At 40.1% G+C, this 18,769-nt stretch overlaps 1 protein-coding gene across 4 annotated transcripts in view; it reads left to right on the top strand.

The window, feature by feature from the left end:
* LOC139763092 (uncharacterized) overlaps positions 1–18,769 on the top strand; it is a 204,360-nt gene that overhangs the window by 149,052 nt on the left and 36,539 nt on the right. For all 4 annotated transcript variants that reach the window (XM_071688720.1, XM_071688724.1, XM_071688723.1 and 1 more), the window contains exons 3-7: positions 11,972–12,120; positions 12,616–12,734; positions 14,484–14,643; positions 15,766–15,825; positions 16,447–16,591. In XM_071688720.1, coding sequence (XP_071544821.1) covers positions 12,036–12,120; positions 12,616–12,734; positions 14,484–14,643; positions 15,766–15,825; positions 16,447–16,591 — 569 coding nt within the window. In that variant the 5' untranslated portion in view covers positions 11,972–12,035. The remainder of the gene's footprint in view (positions 1–11,971; positions 12,121–12,615; positions 12,735–14,483; positions 14,644–15,765; positions 15,826–16,446; positions 16,592–18,769) is intronic.

Raw genomic sequence — 18,769 nt, 5'->3', positions numbered from 1 at the left:
GGGTACGACGACGACCCTTGAGCACGACTCGACCTCCCTTGGGTATGTTGATGGCTTAGGTCTCACCCCCCCCTCCTACCGTTCACCCTAAAGTCGAAGGCTGGGCTATGGTGCTCAAGGGTCGTATTGCCGTGTTGAAAGAAAGGCTCCTCCTCCGCTGTCGCGCTCGAGGGTTCGTACCATCGTGTTCAAGGGTCGTGCCGTTCCTGGTCTCAAAGATCGTACCGTTCGTGGTTCAAGGGTCGTACCGTCGTGTTCAAGGGTCGTACCATCGTGCTTAAGAGTCGTACTATCGTGCTTAAGGGTCGCACCGTCGTGCGTAAGGGTCGCACCGTCGTGCTTAAGGGTCGTCCCGTCGTGCACAAGGGTCGTAGCATCTTGCTCTCAAGGGTCGTACCATCTTGCTCTCAAGGTCGTACCATCGTGCTCTCAAGGGTCGTACCATCGTGTTCAAGGATCGTCCCGTCGTGCACAAGGGTCGTACCATCGTGCTTAAGAGTCGTACCATCGTGCACAAGGGTCGTACCATCGTGCTTAAGAGTCGTATCATCGTGGTTAAGGGTCGTACCATCGTGCTTAAGGGTCGTACCATCAAAAATCAAGAATAACCAGTGAAGCTCACGCACGGTTTGTATAGAAAGACGACCTGTATGAGATAAACTTTTCCCTTATGAGAGAGAGTCTTGGAACTGCCGGTCTCCGTGAGTCGTGTAGGCAGTTACGAAAGGGCACGTACCTTATCACGTGACTTACGACACTTCAAAAGTGCTCGTCCGACGGTGCTGCGTCACTTCGCGTAGTATAATTCGATATATATGTGTGTGTGTATATTCCTATGAGTCCACGGGGAAAATGAAACACGATAAGTTCCCAAGTGCACTTTCGTGTAATAATCACATCATCTGGGGAGATACAAGAGAGAAATATAAGTCAGTTATATATATATATATATATATATATATATATATATATATATATATATATATATATATATATATGGGATGCAAATGAGTTTGTTTTTTCGCCTGTGATCGGCTACAAGATCGCGCAATGTAAGGAAGGAAAAGATGGGAGGGGGAGTTTGGTAGTTGTAGATTGGGTGTGGGGTGGTTAATGTTGCGTGTCCCCTGGTTCGGCTGTTAACGAGGTGATTATGCGTCGTCGTCATCCACCCCCCACCATCCCCATTCCCCTGTGCCACCCTCATTCCCTTTCTCTCTCTCTCTCTCTCTCTCTCTCTCTCTCTCTCTCTCTCTCTCTCTCTCTCTCTCTCTCTCTCTCTCTCTCTCTCTCTCTCTCTCTGAGAGAGAGAAAAAAAAAGAGAGACTAGCTCTTAAAGGGGGGGATTTCCGCTCCCAGATCCTGATGGTGGGTGTGTGCGCGTTGAAGTGCTAGGCACTCAAAACTCAGGAAAATAAATAATCGTGACCCCATCCTCTCGCTGTATGAATACATAATTTATTCTGTAGTTTGCTCATTTATGACTTGTCTGTTCTTCGATGCGCTGTGAATGGTCTGTCGTTCATCTGTACCTCAACCACTGTAATTGATTTTCCGTATGATTATTTCAGAAACCTCTTCCTGTATTTTTGTCTCCATATATCCAGGTTGCAGTCTAAAAACCCTAATATATATATATATATATATATATATATATATATATATATATATATATATATATATATATATATATATATATATAATGTTTTCGTACGTTATTTTGATTTTACTTATTGTCTGGATAAATTAGTTATGATAAAGAATCGATTAGTTAGCATATTATTGGCGGAAAAAGGCCTATTTTTTTTTTTAACTTGATAAACGTTTCCCATGTTAGTAAGGTCAACGCCAGGAACAGATTGAAACGAAGTCACACCCGCTCACATCCATTCTCTAGCTGTCTTGTGTATTGCACCGAAACCACAGCTCCTTATTCACATCCAGGCCCCACAGACCTTCCCATGATTTACCCCAGACGTTTCACATGACTTAGTTAAGTCCGTTACCAGCACGTCGACCCCTGTATACCACATCGTTCCTATTCACTCTGTCCCGTGCATACATTCCATCCTCCTGCATGTTCTGGACCCAATCGCTCAAAATCCTTTTCACTTCATTTTGACATCACCAGTTTGGTCTCCCACTTCTCTTTGTTCCCTCCACTTCTAATACATATATCCTCTTTTGTCAACCTTTCCCCACTCATTTTCACCATAAATCCACAATATGGAGAGAGAGAGAGAGAGAGAGAGAGAGAGAGAGAGAGAGATTTTAATGTGTGTGTGTGTGTGTGTGTGTGTGTGTGATTATTTTCAGGCTAACTGAACACGTAACGTTTTCTGTGACGAAACGTATATTGATATAACGAAAGACGAAAGTTAGGTTGGTTGATTTTAATGAGAATTAACTTGCAAGAGAATGAGAATGTAAGTCACTCAGAAATCACACGATGAGAAATCATTATGAGAAATGTGAATAAAAAGATTCATAATTTTTCATAAGAATTGGATGAGAAATGTGAATAAAAAAAGGTCATGATTTTTTATAAGAATTTGATGAGAATTGTGAATAAAAGGTTCATAATTTTCATAAGAATTTGATGAGAAATGTGAATAAAAAGAATCATAATTTTTGATAAGAATTTGATGAGAAATGCGAATACAAAATTCATTATTTTTATAAGAATTTGATGAAATGTGAATAAAAGAAATTTCACCATAAATTTTATTTATTTTTATGAGAATTTGCCTCGGTTGCTGCTGGATTTGAATTTCACTCGGTCATTAATGAATGAAATTGAATCCGATGCGCAACGCAGGTTTTTTTTTTTTTTTTTTTTGCGTTTCTGGAATTTCATTCGTGGTTGTGTTGCGAGAAACGCTGGTGAAAGGATCACTTCGTGTTGTGTGGATGTGTTTTGCTGCGTACGTATGTACCAAGACTTATTATTACGAAGGGAAATATATCAGTTCAAAAACGAAGGCCAGGAATTTACGTCATGATTACGTGTGTGTGTGTGTGTGTGTGTGTGTGTGTGTGTGGATGGCATTACCTATTTGCCCAATTCCTCTTCAATGTTTGTCTTCTTACCTCATTGTACACATGGTTTAAGTCGTCGTACTCAAGAAAATAAGTCGTCGTACTCCAGTGGATAAGTTGTCGTACTCAACTGGATAAGTCGTCGTACTCCAGTGGATAAGTTGTACTCAAGTGGATAAGTCGTCGGACTCAAGTGGATAAGTCGTCGTACTCAGTGGAAAGTTGTCGTACTCAAGTGGATAAGTTGTCGTGCTCAAGTGGATAAGTCGTCGTACGCAAATAGATAAAAAATTTATTATAGATTAAAGAATTTATTTCCCCTTTAAGGACAAATAACAAACCCGCTCACATCTTTTCAACGTTGTTTTCAGTTTTATGAAAATAAATTGCAAAAAGGATTGACATCTGAGAGAAAAGAAAAAGGTTCATCTTGTTTGCTCATTAATATCATCGTTTAGGAGAGACGTAAATTGTTTACGCGATGAAAAAAAAGTAAATGTAAAAAGGCTTTGAATGTAGAAAACGGGTGTTTCGCTCACGCCGCTTGAAGGAGGAGGGGGTGATGAAGGTGGGTTGGGGAGCGTGCTTGGCAGCCAGCCCCAGCCAGCCAGTCCTTGGCTTCGACGGTGTTTATTCAGGACTGAATTACCAGGGTTCGAAAACCCACCACCACCCCCTTCCAACCTCTGCCCATCCCACGACCTCATCCGTCACCGTATGGTCGTGGTGGGAACGACTTGGTACGACCTTGGGGCATGATGACCTACCTGGCCTCTGACCTGACTTAGCACCTTAATTAAGGGTCTGGCTAAAAAAAAAATAATAATAAGCCAGGTTGTTATAACAACCCATAAGGATGTTAAGGTCGTGTTCAAGTGTGGTAGTACCTTCGTGTTCAGAGGTCGTACGGTATATCTCAAAAGGGTCGTTCATACTTAAGGGTCGTCCCTTCGTGTTAAACCTCTTATGCATTGAATTAAATCTCATTTCTCTTACCAATATCATCTCATATCACTCCTCAAGCCTAATCTTATCAATATAGATTATATATAGATAAGCTATACTGTTATATTTGCTATACTGTATCTGATATCATCGCGTTATCGTATTTTGAAAAATGGTGTTATCACAGGGAAGATACTGGAGGTTGTGAAGACATAATGAATTACGGTATCTTTCTTATCAAGACTTGCGATATCGAGATAATAGTTCGGCTGATAGATAAAGGGAGAACAGGGAGGTTGTGGAGGAAGTGTATAGGGGGAGATGGGGTGTTGTGAGGCATCAGAGTGCCATGAGGTAGGAATGAGGCTTGGGAGTTGTGAAGGAGGTTGTGAGTGTGAGGGGTTGTGTGGTTTATGAGGGAAGGCAAGATTGTGATTATTAAAGATATTTTGTCGTGCTTAGTGGAAGGATAATGAATAATAAATGAATATATATAAGTGAATATAATAATAATAATATAATATTTAATTAATAATAATAATAATAGTAATAATAATAATAATATTATTATTATTATTATTATTATTATTATTATTATTATTATTTATTATTATTAGATAATGATAATTTGAATAATGGTGTGATAAAGATGATAATAACAATGACGATAAACCAGTAGTAGAGACACTAATGAAAAAGTTATTTATGATAATGACCAGTATAAAACAGTGTTTATTGACTGTAAACACTGGGGATGCATGGTCCTGTATGGGGCAATACAAGTCTCTAAGAAGACTGAGGGCCTACTTGGCTGACTTATACGTACGTGAGTCTCAGACTAGGCTAGTTATTATATAACCCTTATGCGTTCAGTGTTGAAGTGGAAAGCAGTGACCCAGAGGCGATTGTGTTAATAAATTTCACTCGAAAACTACAACGAAATTCTCTTAAACTGGTTGATAAAATGCCCTTCTAAATCATTGTTATGTTTCTTACCGGGAAATTGAATTAAGTCTTTGTGTCCATACGTAATATCTGGTTTCGATGCTTTTTTGAGTTTGGGTAAAGTCCAAGCGAGTGTGATGTAAGCTTTTTAGTTAGGATATCTTTTAGTAACTTGTTAAAATGATCATGTTTTTGATAATGTCTGGCAGCTCGTCTCTCTGAAGGTTTTGCTGGGTCAAGTCCTTTTTTTAATGTAATTTATTTATTGGTTTATTATTTTTCTGGCTTAACTTTATTTGATTGCTGTAGCTCAAGAGATCTTTATTTTTTTCCCCCCCTTGAGTTTGAATTTTGGTTCCTGAGTCGTCTGTGTTTACTAGTTTATTGTGTCCACACTTCTGTTTCCTTGGCTCTTATTTTCTCGTATGTGAAGTTCCATCATAGATTTTCAATGTGTTGGGACACTGTTAGATTCTGTGGGTGTAGTCATCTCTACTGGACGTAGTAGAGTGATCAATACCTGACTGTATTGGTTGTAAAATACCTTTTTATTTTCAAAGGTTTGCTGTTCAAGATTTGATTTGACTGGAAAGACGAGGCGTGTTGCTTGACCGTGTTTGGTGACTAGGCTTTGTATTCAGGGACCCTTCTCTTCAAGGACCTCCACTGATGAGGCGCCAGAGTCTTGAATATTGTCATAATGTCAAAGATTCCTGCTTTTCATACCCGTGTCTTGGTGACTGGCCTTGTGTTAAATAATAATGCTTTTCAGAGGCCTACGCTAAGATGCCGGAAACCTAAACACTGGCCTTGTGTCAAGGAAGCCTGCTTGATAAGGACACGAAGATGTCTCAAAAGAGTTGCGTAGCCTTGCCTTACCATGAGAGAATTTTGCTTATTTTTTCTTCCTCTTCTTCACAGACTTGTTGTACTGAAGTCTTGCCTTAAGGCATTCGGGGAGTGTTGAGGGGTCGCCAACAGGGGAACGTCTGTCTTCGCTGGTATAATTTAATGTGTCTCCGCAGACCCACGTTGGTCTCCCGCGGCCACACTGCTATGAGGACACACCACCCCCTTCCTCCGCACTATCTTACACTCCCATCAACCATTCCCTGCTTCTAAAGCCGTCCAAAGTCTTCCCCCCACCCCCACCCGACCCTTTCACGTACCCACCCATTTTTCGGACCAGACTCCACTCCCTACCCATAATTGAGTGTTAGGGGGTGTTAGGAGGTCAGATGGCTAGGGGTTTTGGAGAATGAGGAGGTCGAGTGGTGAGGTGTATTGGGATGAGGGAATTGGGGGGGGGGGTTGAAGAGGTCGAGTGATGGGGAGTGTTGGAGAATAAGGAGGTCGAGTGATGATGAGCGTTGGAGGATTAAGGGGGGGGGTCGAGTGATAAGGGGTGTTGGAGAATGAGGAGATTGAATACTAGAGTGTTGGAGGGTGAGGAGGTCGAATTGTGAGGAACGTTGGGGAGTGAGGAGGTCGAGTGGTGGAATGTTGGAGAGTGAGGAGGTCGAGTGTTGGAGAGTGAGGGAGTCAAGTGGTGCCTTCTCACGTCCTGGACCAGGTATTTTGAGCTGCAGCTGCACGCCTCAGCGGTTTTAGTTGTTGAGTCTTATATTCGCTGCCATTGGTAGCACTGTTTTCATTTCGACTGCCATTGGTGGTACTGCTTTTTCTGGGGGGGGGGGGATCATTGGTAGTACTGTTATTGATTTTGCTGTTATTTTTTTTTTTTTTTTTGCTGTCATTGATAGTCCTGTGGTCATTTCTGCTGCCGTTGGTGGGACTGTTATTATTTCTGCTGCCTTTGGTGGCACTATTAATATTTCTGCCAATATTATATTTCGCTGTCATTGGTAGCACTGCTGCCATGACTCTTACCATTTGTAGTACTGCGTTTATTTCAGCTGGCGCTGATAGACTCAGTTATTATTTCTGCTGCTACTGACAGCATTGCTGTTTCTACAGTGCTTGATGCTGCGTTTGCCAGTGGTTTTCTTTCCGCGTATCTTTTGCTGCCCAGAGGAAATGTGGGAAACAGTGAAGTACTGTTTCGTCCATGAATGTGTGGACAACAGGAAATAGACGAGAAACAGAAAGACTCTTGTTTTCTCAGTCTGTTGAGTCATTCGTCTCCCATCCTGTACTTCGTCCCCACTGTGAGAATTCTCACTCACTGTGTCCTCACGTTTGGGAGAGGCATGGACATGGGGCTCTAAGATAGAAAACAGAAATACGTGTACACTGGAAGCAATGTAAAGTGTTATAGTTTATATCCGGGTTGGAAGTTGAAATGTAGACACTGTGAACGTTTGCCAATGGGTTAGAAATGACCATGATTAGTCGCTTGGCATATTCGTGATCTTGATTTTTTTTATTTGATGTGCTTAAATCGAACAGAGGAAGCAGTTTTTTGTTGTTGTTACGACAGTGTTTAACAACAGTAGCTTCGTTTGGTGTCTTTAACCTGTCGGAGAATTTTCCATATCGTCTCAGTAAGTAATTACCCTTGTGTAATTACCTCTTATGTACATTATAGTAAGAGAGTTCTACACTCGTGGGGCCTCGTCTCTTCAACTTTGTTTAGTCTTTATTTCTATAATAATAATAAGGGTAACAATAGTAATGAACCTTTTAATAGACTTAGGCATCCATCCGGCTGAAAAATATACTTTGAGATATTACAGAATTAGTGAGGTCCTAACTCTAACGAGTTAACGAGTCAGAGAAGCGCTTGAGATCAAGGTAGAGTTGGATTTAACGAGCGTCTGTCGGGACAACAGGACCCACCTGCGGGGCCAGTGCACACCGTGGAAGTTGCACTCCGGTTACATCTGATGTGTTGATTGTAAGCCTTGTGCCCTCACCGTGCCACAACATGTCCTGTGTTCTCTCCCTGTGTCCCTCCTTGCCTCACTTACTCACCCTGGGTCTCTTGTTACCTTCCCTCTTGCATCGCTTGTGTTTATTTACCTCCCTCCCCAACACACACACACACACATTGATACTGGGATATGCAGATGTATTGGCCTGTAAGGAGACGGTGAGGTGATGGAAGGATAGACTAAAGGATACTGTAGGATATCGGGGCCTTTTAACATTCAGGTAGGCGAAATAGGCGAGTGGGATAGAACAAACTGGACCCATGTGGTATATGGGGGAGCGACGTGCTGTCAGTGGACTAAACCAGGTGAAGCGGGGATGATGTAGTCAAATTCAGTACAACAATCCCTCTTACTCCGTGGTTAGACATTTAATAACTAGAAACTCTGATTGTTCCCCTCCGCACTATCATTCACTTTCATCATGTTCTTTAAAGAGGAAAATTCCGACAAATCTTGTTCATTACACCTATGGCAAATGCGTTTTCCATATAGCCTCGATAAACTTAGATTCGCTTCACCTTAGACCAACGCATTCTGAGTATGTCTTAGATGGAAAGTGTTGATAAGTGGAAAGAAAAAGATTGAAATGGAGATCAATAGAAAGAAAATATGTCTTCCTCTTTCGTAAGAGAAGTTACTGTAAACTCCATATTGCCTTTCTGCACATTTCCCCAAGCATCTTGATCTTTGACTGCCGATTCACATCTCCACAACCGACCGTGGTATGACCTAAGTTGGTGATATATCTAGCGTGTCCAGCTGTTACTCTGGGCCGTCAAGTATATATATACATATAACTTTGGCCACACAACATTTTTTTTTAGGCCGGCGTGAGACAGCGACTTATCCTAGCTACACACACCGCCCCCCCAACACCTGGTTCCCATCTCTCATCTCTATCCACCTGCTTCTCCACTTCACTTGCTGGGTGATAAGTCTCGCTGACAGTGGCTAGTCGAGGATCATTTACGATTTCTACCGCAAAAAAATTTAAAGTTGGGAATGTATTTGTCGCTAAACCATCGCGTGGGTCGGTGATTAGGTTTTCTTCTCAAATATCGAGGCATGGAGCTAGGATAACTCTCTTGTTATCTGTACGATAACTCTCTTGTTGTCTGAAACAAAATTGGGGCAGTTTTGAGGCAACTAACACACCAACTGCTCAGTATGGCTCTGCCGCCGGGTCATGGGCCAGACAAACAAGCAAAAACCTCGCCCAGCAAAACCTTTTGTGCAGTACAAGCACTTCAAGCTGTCCAAGAGAGGCAGTCTGCGTGTTATTTCTCTCTCGTCGTACATGGCCGCGTCTTCTTCTCCCTGAGGGAAATGAGAATAAACACAGGGGGAAATCGAGTCGATGGATGCTTGTTGGCGCGGGCGAAGGGGAGGAGGATTTACACCCTGTTTGCTTTGAGGCGGTATTAGTTCCTCCCTTCTTGCCTCACCCTTATTCCTCCCTAAGGGCGAGAGTGTGTGTGTGTGTGTGTGGTGACGCCTCTCTGCCGCCGCCCTGGCGTATCCAAGATCGAGACAGTAACACAAACATGGAACACACTGCCCACCAGACCTCCGGCTTGAGCGCTGCAACACACACACGAACAAGGCCACTACTCTTGACTGTATTTTCTAGATGCTGGCTCCTGACACCTCCACCCATGTTATATGTCTGGCGCTTGATCTCCGAGGTTTTCTGTCTGGTTCTTTCTTAGTCTTCAAGGTTTATTCGGTGGCGCTTGAGCTTCAAGTTTGTCTCTGTCTGTCTGTCTGTCTGGCTGGCTCTCTCTGTCCAAGCTTGTACTTCACATACTGATAAGTATATCCGTGATGGAACATACGATTCACTCACCTCCTATGTAGTGAAAACTTTCCTTTTGTTCTCTTATTGACTCACCACACACTGTTGTTTCGATGCGTTATATGAGATGAATGAAATATGCAGAGAGTAAGTTGCTCCAGCGAGAGGAAGTGAGGGGTTTGCTCGACACGGGATCTCTTGTTCTGATGTGTCACTTGGCTATCGGGTGAAGCTCGCCAATGACGTGTACCGTCGAGTTGCTCCACACACGATACCCTATGTATATTAACCAACATCTAGTCCACTGTACATCCTGGTGAAGTTGGTGATTTTGCACAGTTGTGGTTTGGTGATCCGAGAGTCTTCCACATCATTACTACTGTATGAAAGGAAGTAATGGTCCGTACAAATCCATTGGTGAAGTTCTGGTCATCCAGACATATATATATATATCTTTTAATGAAGTATCAGCGATACACAGAAATATCCGTGTGTGAGAAACTGGTAAAGCCAGTCCTAAGGAAGGTTAGGGTAGAGACAGGTTCCAAAACCAGCTTGAGGTTATGTGTAAATGGGGTCAACCAGTAGTCATTGCAGTTAATGCTGTTACGAGCATCCAGTAAAGTCATATTTACTGTTGCCTTCAGGTAAATCAGTGTTACCGGTACAGATAGTTTCATCTAGTTGATTAACCAGTGGCTTTTATGAACATAGTTACCCACAGTCAATCAATTTTGTCGAAATATTTTCTTCAGCCAATTAGTGTTGTCGATACAGTGACCTGTTATTTTTCAAGGTAATCACCAGTTGACAGACCTAATCAAATCAAAGATTTGACACTTCCTAGGGTGCAAAATGGTCCCCCCCATCCATGACTGCGATAGACAGAGGTAATTTTAGAATTTCATGTGAAAGGGAAGGGCCGTGAGAAGCTCAAGAAAGATTCTTGGAAACATCATGGCCCCGAAACTGTCCAGTGGTGTATGTGCAAGTAGGAAAGACATTACGGACCAGGAAGCGAAAGAAAAAAAAATGAAGAATTTGGTAGATTATTTACTGGCTGTACATTATCGGTAAGACTACATTAGGTAGATAGGCGTGCGAGCCTCAGCCATGATCATATATCATGGTAGAGGAAGCGGGACCCAGCTGCGGAGGTAGAGACAAGCCCCTAAAATCAACGTCAGGTGTATCTTAGGTTGGTTGTAGGGGACGCGTTGTTATCAGCGCCGTTATGGCGCTTCATCTGTGGACTGATAGCGGCTGAGATAATGCTAAAAGGAGAGATTAGATTATGGTGCCTCGACCAAAGTGTATGGTAGGGATAGTAATGGTCGTTGTGGTAGGGAGGGTGTAGCTTCAGCAGTTACTATTAAAGACGTATTGGCAGGGGTATGATTGTGGTTGGGGAATTGATGATGGTCCACGGTCGTGGTGTGATGGTTTGAGAGTGGGTGGTGGTTAATGATGGATGTGTTTCGGTAGGATGATAGTAATTCAGTTATTAGAAAGGTAATGGGAGTAGTTGAGGTATTGGTTTGAAAAGTTATCGTGGTGTTCACCTGGTGCTGATAGAAGCTGCAGTTAAAGTAGATGTTGGTAACGGCGATTAGAAAGTGATGGTGGTTTTGGAGATGGTAATGAAGAATTGTTCTGTTGGTCGATGGTAAGAAAGAGCTGTTATGTTGGTCGTGCCTGGGTAGTTGGTATTGGTGATGGTTGTGGTTGTGATGTGGCAGGTGGTAGATAAGGGGCGTGTGAGAGCTGTCGTGGAAAAGTGATGGTTATTGGGAGGAAAAGGTGGTAAGGAAGATGGGTCCTAGCTAGTGGGTAGAGAGGTGGTTGGTGCTGATGGTTGTGTCAGTTTGCTGTAATGTGTTATAGATCACTGTATGTTCAACAATGCATATTTTTTTTCTTTTTCTTTACTTCTTGTTTGTGGGTAACCTTCGTAATAAGTATTTTCGGTGTTTTTGGCATATGGTGTCACGTGTTCTTGATCACTGGGGACTTTTCTATGGTTTTTATTCATTAAATACCTCCTCATCTATACCCCTGCTTAAATGAATTATGTCCATTATGATTAGTCAGATCTGGTTGTCTTTTCAGTTGGACTGGTGGAAGAATTAGTTCACATTATGCTTATGATAAGCCATCTTCCAGTCAGAGTTTTTCCAGTATAGTACTTTCATTTGGCCTCTCTGCCTTAGATCTGAGAGGCCTTGACATATACAGTGCCTTATGCTGATCATTTGACAGTGGACTGTGCTGTAGTACCACTAGCACAGGCTCTCTAAAATTAACACTTAAAACTGAATACAAACTTCTATTTTTTTCTCTCTCTCTCTTGCAGGTGGTGCTAGCCAAGGACTGTAACACCAGGAGTTTCCATCCCAACTGGTGTGGCTGTGAGCGGGATGGCGGGCAGTGTGGGGGCAAGGCTAGGTGCCTGTGCCCTCTTGGTCCTGCTGGTAGTACCCTGTAACACCTGGGCAGCATTATGTTAGTTGGAGTTCTAATTTTCTTTTTTGCGAGGTTTATACATTGCTGTCAACTCGCAGAACATCAAGAACCATAAATGTGTTGCTGTTTATTTTTTTTTATTGAAAATATATTTTTTTTATTATTATTGTTGAAGACTTTGTTGTTAGTGTGGTCAAAGTTTTCAAGAATATAAAGAGAATTGGGTGAGGAAATTTGGAAACAGACCCCACCATTATGCTTTGAGCTCTTATGTAACTCTGAAAAGTATATATGTTAGAAGGCAATAAGATTTTTTGAAATGTTATTTATATAGGAATTTGCTCTTTTGTTCTCTGATGTTTGTTGTATTTTTTTATTGTTTAAATGGAAAATTCATTGACATTTCATCATTATTTAAGAAATTTATTCAAGCTTCTGTCATTTTCATTATTTTAAGGCATTATCTAAAGGTTTCTCATTGCATGAGGACCAGCCATAGCCACTTTTTGTATATTAGGGCTATATATATTCCAGTGCCACCTCGCCTGAGTTCCCCACAGAGCGAGTTATGGATGACAGAGGGCCAAGTAGGAAATTCGTTGGAATGCGTTTTAGATGTTGGGGATGATCCTATATCCTACCGATGGCTGAAGGTAAGTTAACCCTCCATTTTAATGTTATTAAGCAAATCTGAATCTCTGTTCATTGATGTCAGCAATTGTTATAACATTGGGTGGCAAAAAGCATTGTAACTTCTTGAAAACTTGAGGATAGATTTCTTGCTGACTGCATCACACATTGACAAAATAAACTGTGACAGATGATATGATACAAAATGATAGTGCTATGAAAGTACTCATGTGGAATATCACATCTGTGAAAAGGGAAAGTGCTCTAACATCCACTAGTAGGTTGTTATTAAAGAAATTGATTTTAATTGCCTGCAAGAAGGTCTAACACATGCTGGTAAACCTTCAGGCAAATTATCAGTTGAAAATGTTACAATTCTAAAACAATGAATATTTGTTTATTGTATTTAAAGTAGTCACTCCCCAGTGTACATACTTCTCATCCTCCAAAAGGTTGATAGATTTCAGTACCATGGTATGAAGATACATGCAGTTATTGTAATTCTTAACCCAGTCTGCAACATGCATGTGCACCTTCCAGCCTTTTTCTACTACAGAGACTCCTGGTGGTGCTCGTGCTGAACCTCCTCTCCTAAATGAGGATTTTCACACGAGAATATGGGTGAACTTAATGAAAGATGCCAATGCAGATTATTTTTGCATCTAGGTACAGTTGGCAATGCTCAAGTCATTCATAAGAATTATGATAGACTGATTCTAAATTGATAATTTATCAAGAGATTAATAAAGCAAATATTATACAGTTCCTAATGCAGCAAACTTTATTATGTATTTAGGTGGACTTCATTCATAGTTCAAATGGTTTTGAATGAATAAAGTTTACAAAACTTTAACAATAGAGCTGTTTCTGTATGGTATTGAATATTTATTTGCAGTATTTTCAATTATTTGATACATTGTCATAGCTAGTATTATTGCATGCTGCACTTTAGTATCTGAATATTTTACTGCCTCAAGGATCACTTGGTTACAAGTAATTCATACCATTTTAAGATTCTACATTGGAATGCAGTAGAATGTATCCGTAACTCAAGAACTTGAAGCGTACTGGAAAATTCAAATTATCTGAGTGCAGTTTATTTGAGTTCCACCTTTTTAACTCATAGACAGACCATGAATGGAATGTTGGACCTTTAGGGAGTGATCATCCAGTACCATGTGTTAAGTTCCTCCTCAGTTAACAGCATTAATTGGTTTCAGCCTGTCAGCTACCTTGATGGAGTTTAACTCTTAAGAGATAGAATTGGAGCTCATTTTTTTAAACTATTCAGTTGGCAGAATGGATAATAATGATTTTTAAAGTCTGTAAACCTCTGCACACCCCTGCTCCTTTTTTTTTTTTTGATGTGTTTGATGCAGTTTCCATATTGTTTCTTCATAGTAATGTGACATACCAAGTTCTTGGTTTGAGAAGACTTCTTCTTATGAACTTTTCAAGTACTTTGTCAGAAAGTCAATCATGATCTTTTAACTAAAGTATCATCATCTACTTTTCATTTAAGGTTAACCTTCACGGTACTTTTTTGTTTCTTTTTTATAGAGTCTTGATTTGTATTGTTGGCCTAAGATGATAACATGCATCACCAACTTAGTCATGTTGATGCACTTATAGATGGAAGGGTCAAACAAATCCATAAGCAGCGTAGCTGGGAGTGTGACATAGTTGAAACTAGTGGTAAAACATTTCACAGTAGCATGCAAGAAAATTCTTTATTTGATTTTGCATAACTATATCTCTTTATTTTTCCTTAGGATAATCATTTGGTTACTGGTTCCCTTGGTTATGCCTACCGAGGGTACCGCCGAGTCTTCCTGGCCCTCCATCCTGTTGAGAAGCAACATGCTGGCACATATGTTTGCGAAGCATCCAACGAGGCAGGAGTCCATTCTCATTCCATTAGAGTTTTTGTAGGTGAGTTGTAATAAACAGTTGCAAAGAACTGGTTATATGAAAAAGTGACCTGGAATTATTGTGCTCAACATGTTGAAAATACTTTGATTTTTTTTATTACTATAGAGAATAATCAAACATTATTATCATAAGAAAGGATATCACCAGGGTATCTTGCCCTGTGAAACTCACATATGACCAAAGAAAAGACTGAGATTCAGGATGTGTAAGCAAATGACAGTTGAGAGGAGACTCAAATATCAGTAGTTCATTTACTGGAAGGGTTAGAATAGTAATCATTCTTAGAATGTACTGTAACAATGCATACTTCAAAGATAAAGGAAAGTCTTGTTTTTACACAAAAGATCAGACTACTAAATGTAGGTGAAAAGCTTTAAGCACTTTCATATACAATTTGAGGTGGGATTACCATCACATCCCTTTGCCTTCCCTTTGTTTAAAGGTAGAACTGCTTTTTGAACTATATGAAAAAAGAATGATTTAAGAATGGGCATAGGATTGGTAAGAGATGCTTCAGAAAATGGAGGAATTCCAGAGTCATCAGTATTGGAACAACAACAAAAATTCATCTGTAGGAAAGGCATATCAACAAATTATTGGATACACTTTTGGCCAAAGAGAAAAATCTTGTCAGTGAGGAAAAGAAAGTTATCACACTTCATTTTATAGCATAGTTGGATTCTTCATTTCTAGTTCACTGTCCTGCATTATCTTTGTATCTTATGTGCTGCCTCTCATCATCATGTTTGTATTGTACCTGCTTTCCACTTGTGTGATTTTCCATCAAAATTTTCCACAAGCTATGTTGTTGTACACCACCCTCATCCCATTTCATTAGGTCATCTATTTCTCAGCCTTGCTCATGAGAGAAATTTACCATCATGGAATGCTGATGATAACCAGTATAAGAAGTAACTTTTGTCATGAATTCAAAAATAGATTAGTGGTTCTGTAATAACACTAGGTAGTACCATCAGTTATTGTTATTTTGAGGATTAAGTGATATAGTTTTATTTAGTATGAATTCTATATTCAGATTAATCATTGTTTAGGTAGTCATTGTTGCATTACTACCTAGGAATGAAATGAGGTGAATATCCAGCATTCTTTTTTTCTTTTCAGAAAAAAGTGATTCTTTGGAACCAGCAAATATTGAGCAACCAACCACTGATGAAATTTTAAGTAAGTGGAAAAAATTATTTTGTGAAAATAATATTCAGGAGCATTACTTGAGTTTTCTCACTAAGGCTCAGTCTTCTGTTCTGGAATGCTGCCTCACTAATACGATAAGTGGTGAATATGTACGAAAAAAAATATTTATGTATTTATTTATGTAATTTTTCCATTCTTGATCACCTTTTTGTGCATAGCAAGGTAGCTCAGGAACAGATTAAGAATGGCCTCATTTACTCACATTCATACTCTTTAGCTGTCATATATAATGCACTGTAACCAGAACCCTGAATCCACAGCCAAGCCCCACAGACCTTTCTGTGTTTGTCTCTGAATGCCTCATGTAGTCCTGTAGGTTCAAATAGAAATTTGTCACTACCCTATTTTATCTTTCTTTGTTGTGCTGTATTATCATTACTTAATACAGAAAATAGTAAAATCAAATTTTGTCCACATACTCACATAGCAGAAAAATCCCCATCATCTTTCAGAGTATGTCCTGTCCCTGCTATTTAGCCTCTTAAGTTGCTGAAGCCCGTGGATTGGGGTTCATGGGGTTATAGACCCAAGACCACTTTCACAAAGGGGGACCAGAATAGTATGATGATAATATTCTCTTTTCCCTTATAGGTGACATTGCCACTTCATTAAGTGATGTATTGGCTGAGGGGGAGTGTAAGTGTGATACCCTCTTCTTACTACATGCATCTACTGATGCCCCTGCTGAGACGCTTCAAGCCCAAGCCAACTTGATACACACAATTGCTGATAGCATGTAAGTAAATAGTTCCTGTTTCATGGTTTTTTTTATGCTCCCACTCATTTATTGGGGACATATACTGTTACTCTTGTTCATAACGCCCAAAGTCTAGTTTATGGCCACTGCCTTTGGTAAATTGTATTGAATTTTAATTTGATTTGATATTTCTTATTTTAATGATTCTGAGCTCACGTTTAAAGTTAAAAAATGGAACAAAACCATGTGTTCATGCATATATTCATAATGCCGTAAACTATTGGATTTTTATAAAAATGTGTAAGATTGCTCATAGAATTTATTCCTCATTATTGTTTGAAAGCCAAATTAACAGATTCCCATGTAAATCTATATGTATATCTGAAAGGCATGGTGTTAACCAAGTTCTCCTCAAATAGCCAAAACAAGCAGCCTGAGCTTGTCAACTCAGTTGTAAGGCACTATGCCTACACATCTGCAGTTAAAAACATTCCCTCATGTGGGACTCTGGCTACTCATCCTTCCCTGGCAGAACTCCATGGGACTTTTCCTTTTTTATTACCTCTTCCACCAGTAGGAATGCAGTGGGACTTTGCCTTTGCCATAATGTTTCCAGTGCCAGTTCAGCCATGGAAACTTGATTAAGTCAATTCACTCTCTTCACAAGCGCCAAACTTCAGCAGCTCCCTCATTCTTGCACAATATAGGACTTATGCTGTGACTCCTCCCTCGTATGGCTCCACAGTAAGACCAGTCACAATACATATTTCATCTGGGTCCCTTGTCTCACAATGTCTTGTGAACTGGAGCCATGCAAAGATGCCTTTCAAATAGGAATCTTGCCTGCTCTTACCTTCTGCCCCCTTCACCAGCACCTCAGGACACCCAGTCTCACCTATGCTGCTTAGCATTATAGTACACATTCCTCATCTCACCTCTTCCAACCCTTGCATGAGCAGTGTTACTCATGTTTCTTGGCCTGGCAATATAGAAAAAGATCAGACAATTTCCACTTAAAAAGGACAAGAAATGAGTATAGGAAAATAAGGATTAAAGGACAGAAAATTTAGAAATGAAACATTGTGAAAATATGATAGAAAATCAGAATTTGTTTCATTTATTTTGTAGGTATAGACAGTTTATTAAGGAACAAATACTTTGGAAAATGCAAAGGGAGGGACCAGAGTGCTGAATACATATGAAGAGCTAATTGTCAAAATTCTAATGTGTCCATGCAATGAAGGACATAGTACTCCCAAGAGAAGTGTTTTTATGCTCTATACTACTTTGTAGCCCTAGTTTGCATGGATTCAAAGCAAGTGAGATCAAACTCCAGATAAGAAGAGAGATTCGTTGATAAGGAAAGGATTTTTGCTTTCATACCCAATTTTGTACACATGCGCTTTGTCTAAAACTTTTAAGAAAATAAAGCCCTTTAGGGATAGGTCTAAACAACCCCCACAAGAAGTAACGCAGTACATTATTGTTTTTAACAAGGTAAACAGAATTCTCAGATTTTATCCACTTTTTGTGGCTAGATGATAAACTTACTGTATGAATGACTGTCAACATATGTAATGTACCAAATTTGTATTAAGTTATGTGATAATCTTCTGCCCACTGGGATGTAACAAAGAGCATTGTTGAATTTTGTAATCCTTTTGCACTACTGCTTACAGGATTAGAATGAGATACACAATAAAGTAGCCACTGACACCAGCACAATTCAAATCAGTACCCAAAGTAACTTTGTGCTTTGCACAAAGACAACCATCATATGTGGAGAAGTAGCCATCATCCCAAGCAAAGTTCAAAAAAGAAAATAGATGGCTTAATCCTTCAGACCTTTCTGAAACACCATATTTGGTCTTTAAAATGGGAAGAGGCCCAGTCAGGAGAGAGGATTTTACTGTCAGATATGAATTGAGCCCAGCATATTCTGTTTGATATTTTGTTGTTGCGCATTGATCAGCATCAGTGACTGACTAGTTCTGCTCATTGTGACGTCTGTGATTAGTAGCAGTTAGTGTCCGGACCACTGCATGTTTCTTTGTTTGAAATGTTGTTGTTCCCTTTATGCCGAGCAGTTCGTGTATCAAACTATGTTGTGCATAAAACTTTTTGATTAAAGATTAGGATCTCACCATTAAGGAGATTTAGTTAATTAGATTTTTTGAAGTATGGTTGTCACTTGAAAGAATTAATGCTCTCTTTTTC

Source organism: Panulirus ornatus, chromosome 46 (assembly GCF_036320965.1).
Source record: "Panulirus ornatus isolate Po-2019 chromosome 46, ASM3632096v1, whole genome shotgun sequence".
Taxonomy (NCBI): domain Eukaryota; kingdom Metazoa; phylum Arthropoda; class Malacostraca; order Decapoda; family Palinuridae; genus Panulirus; species Panulirus ornatus.
The sequence above is the reverse complement of the archived record's forward strand: the minus strand, read 5'-3'. Positions and strand labels throughout refer to the sequence as shown.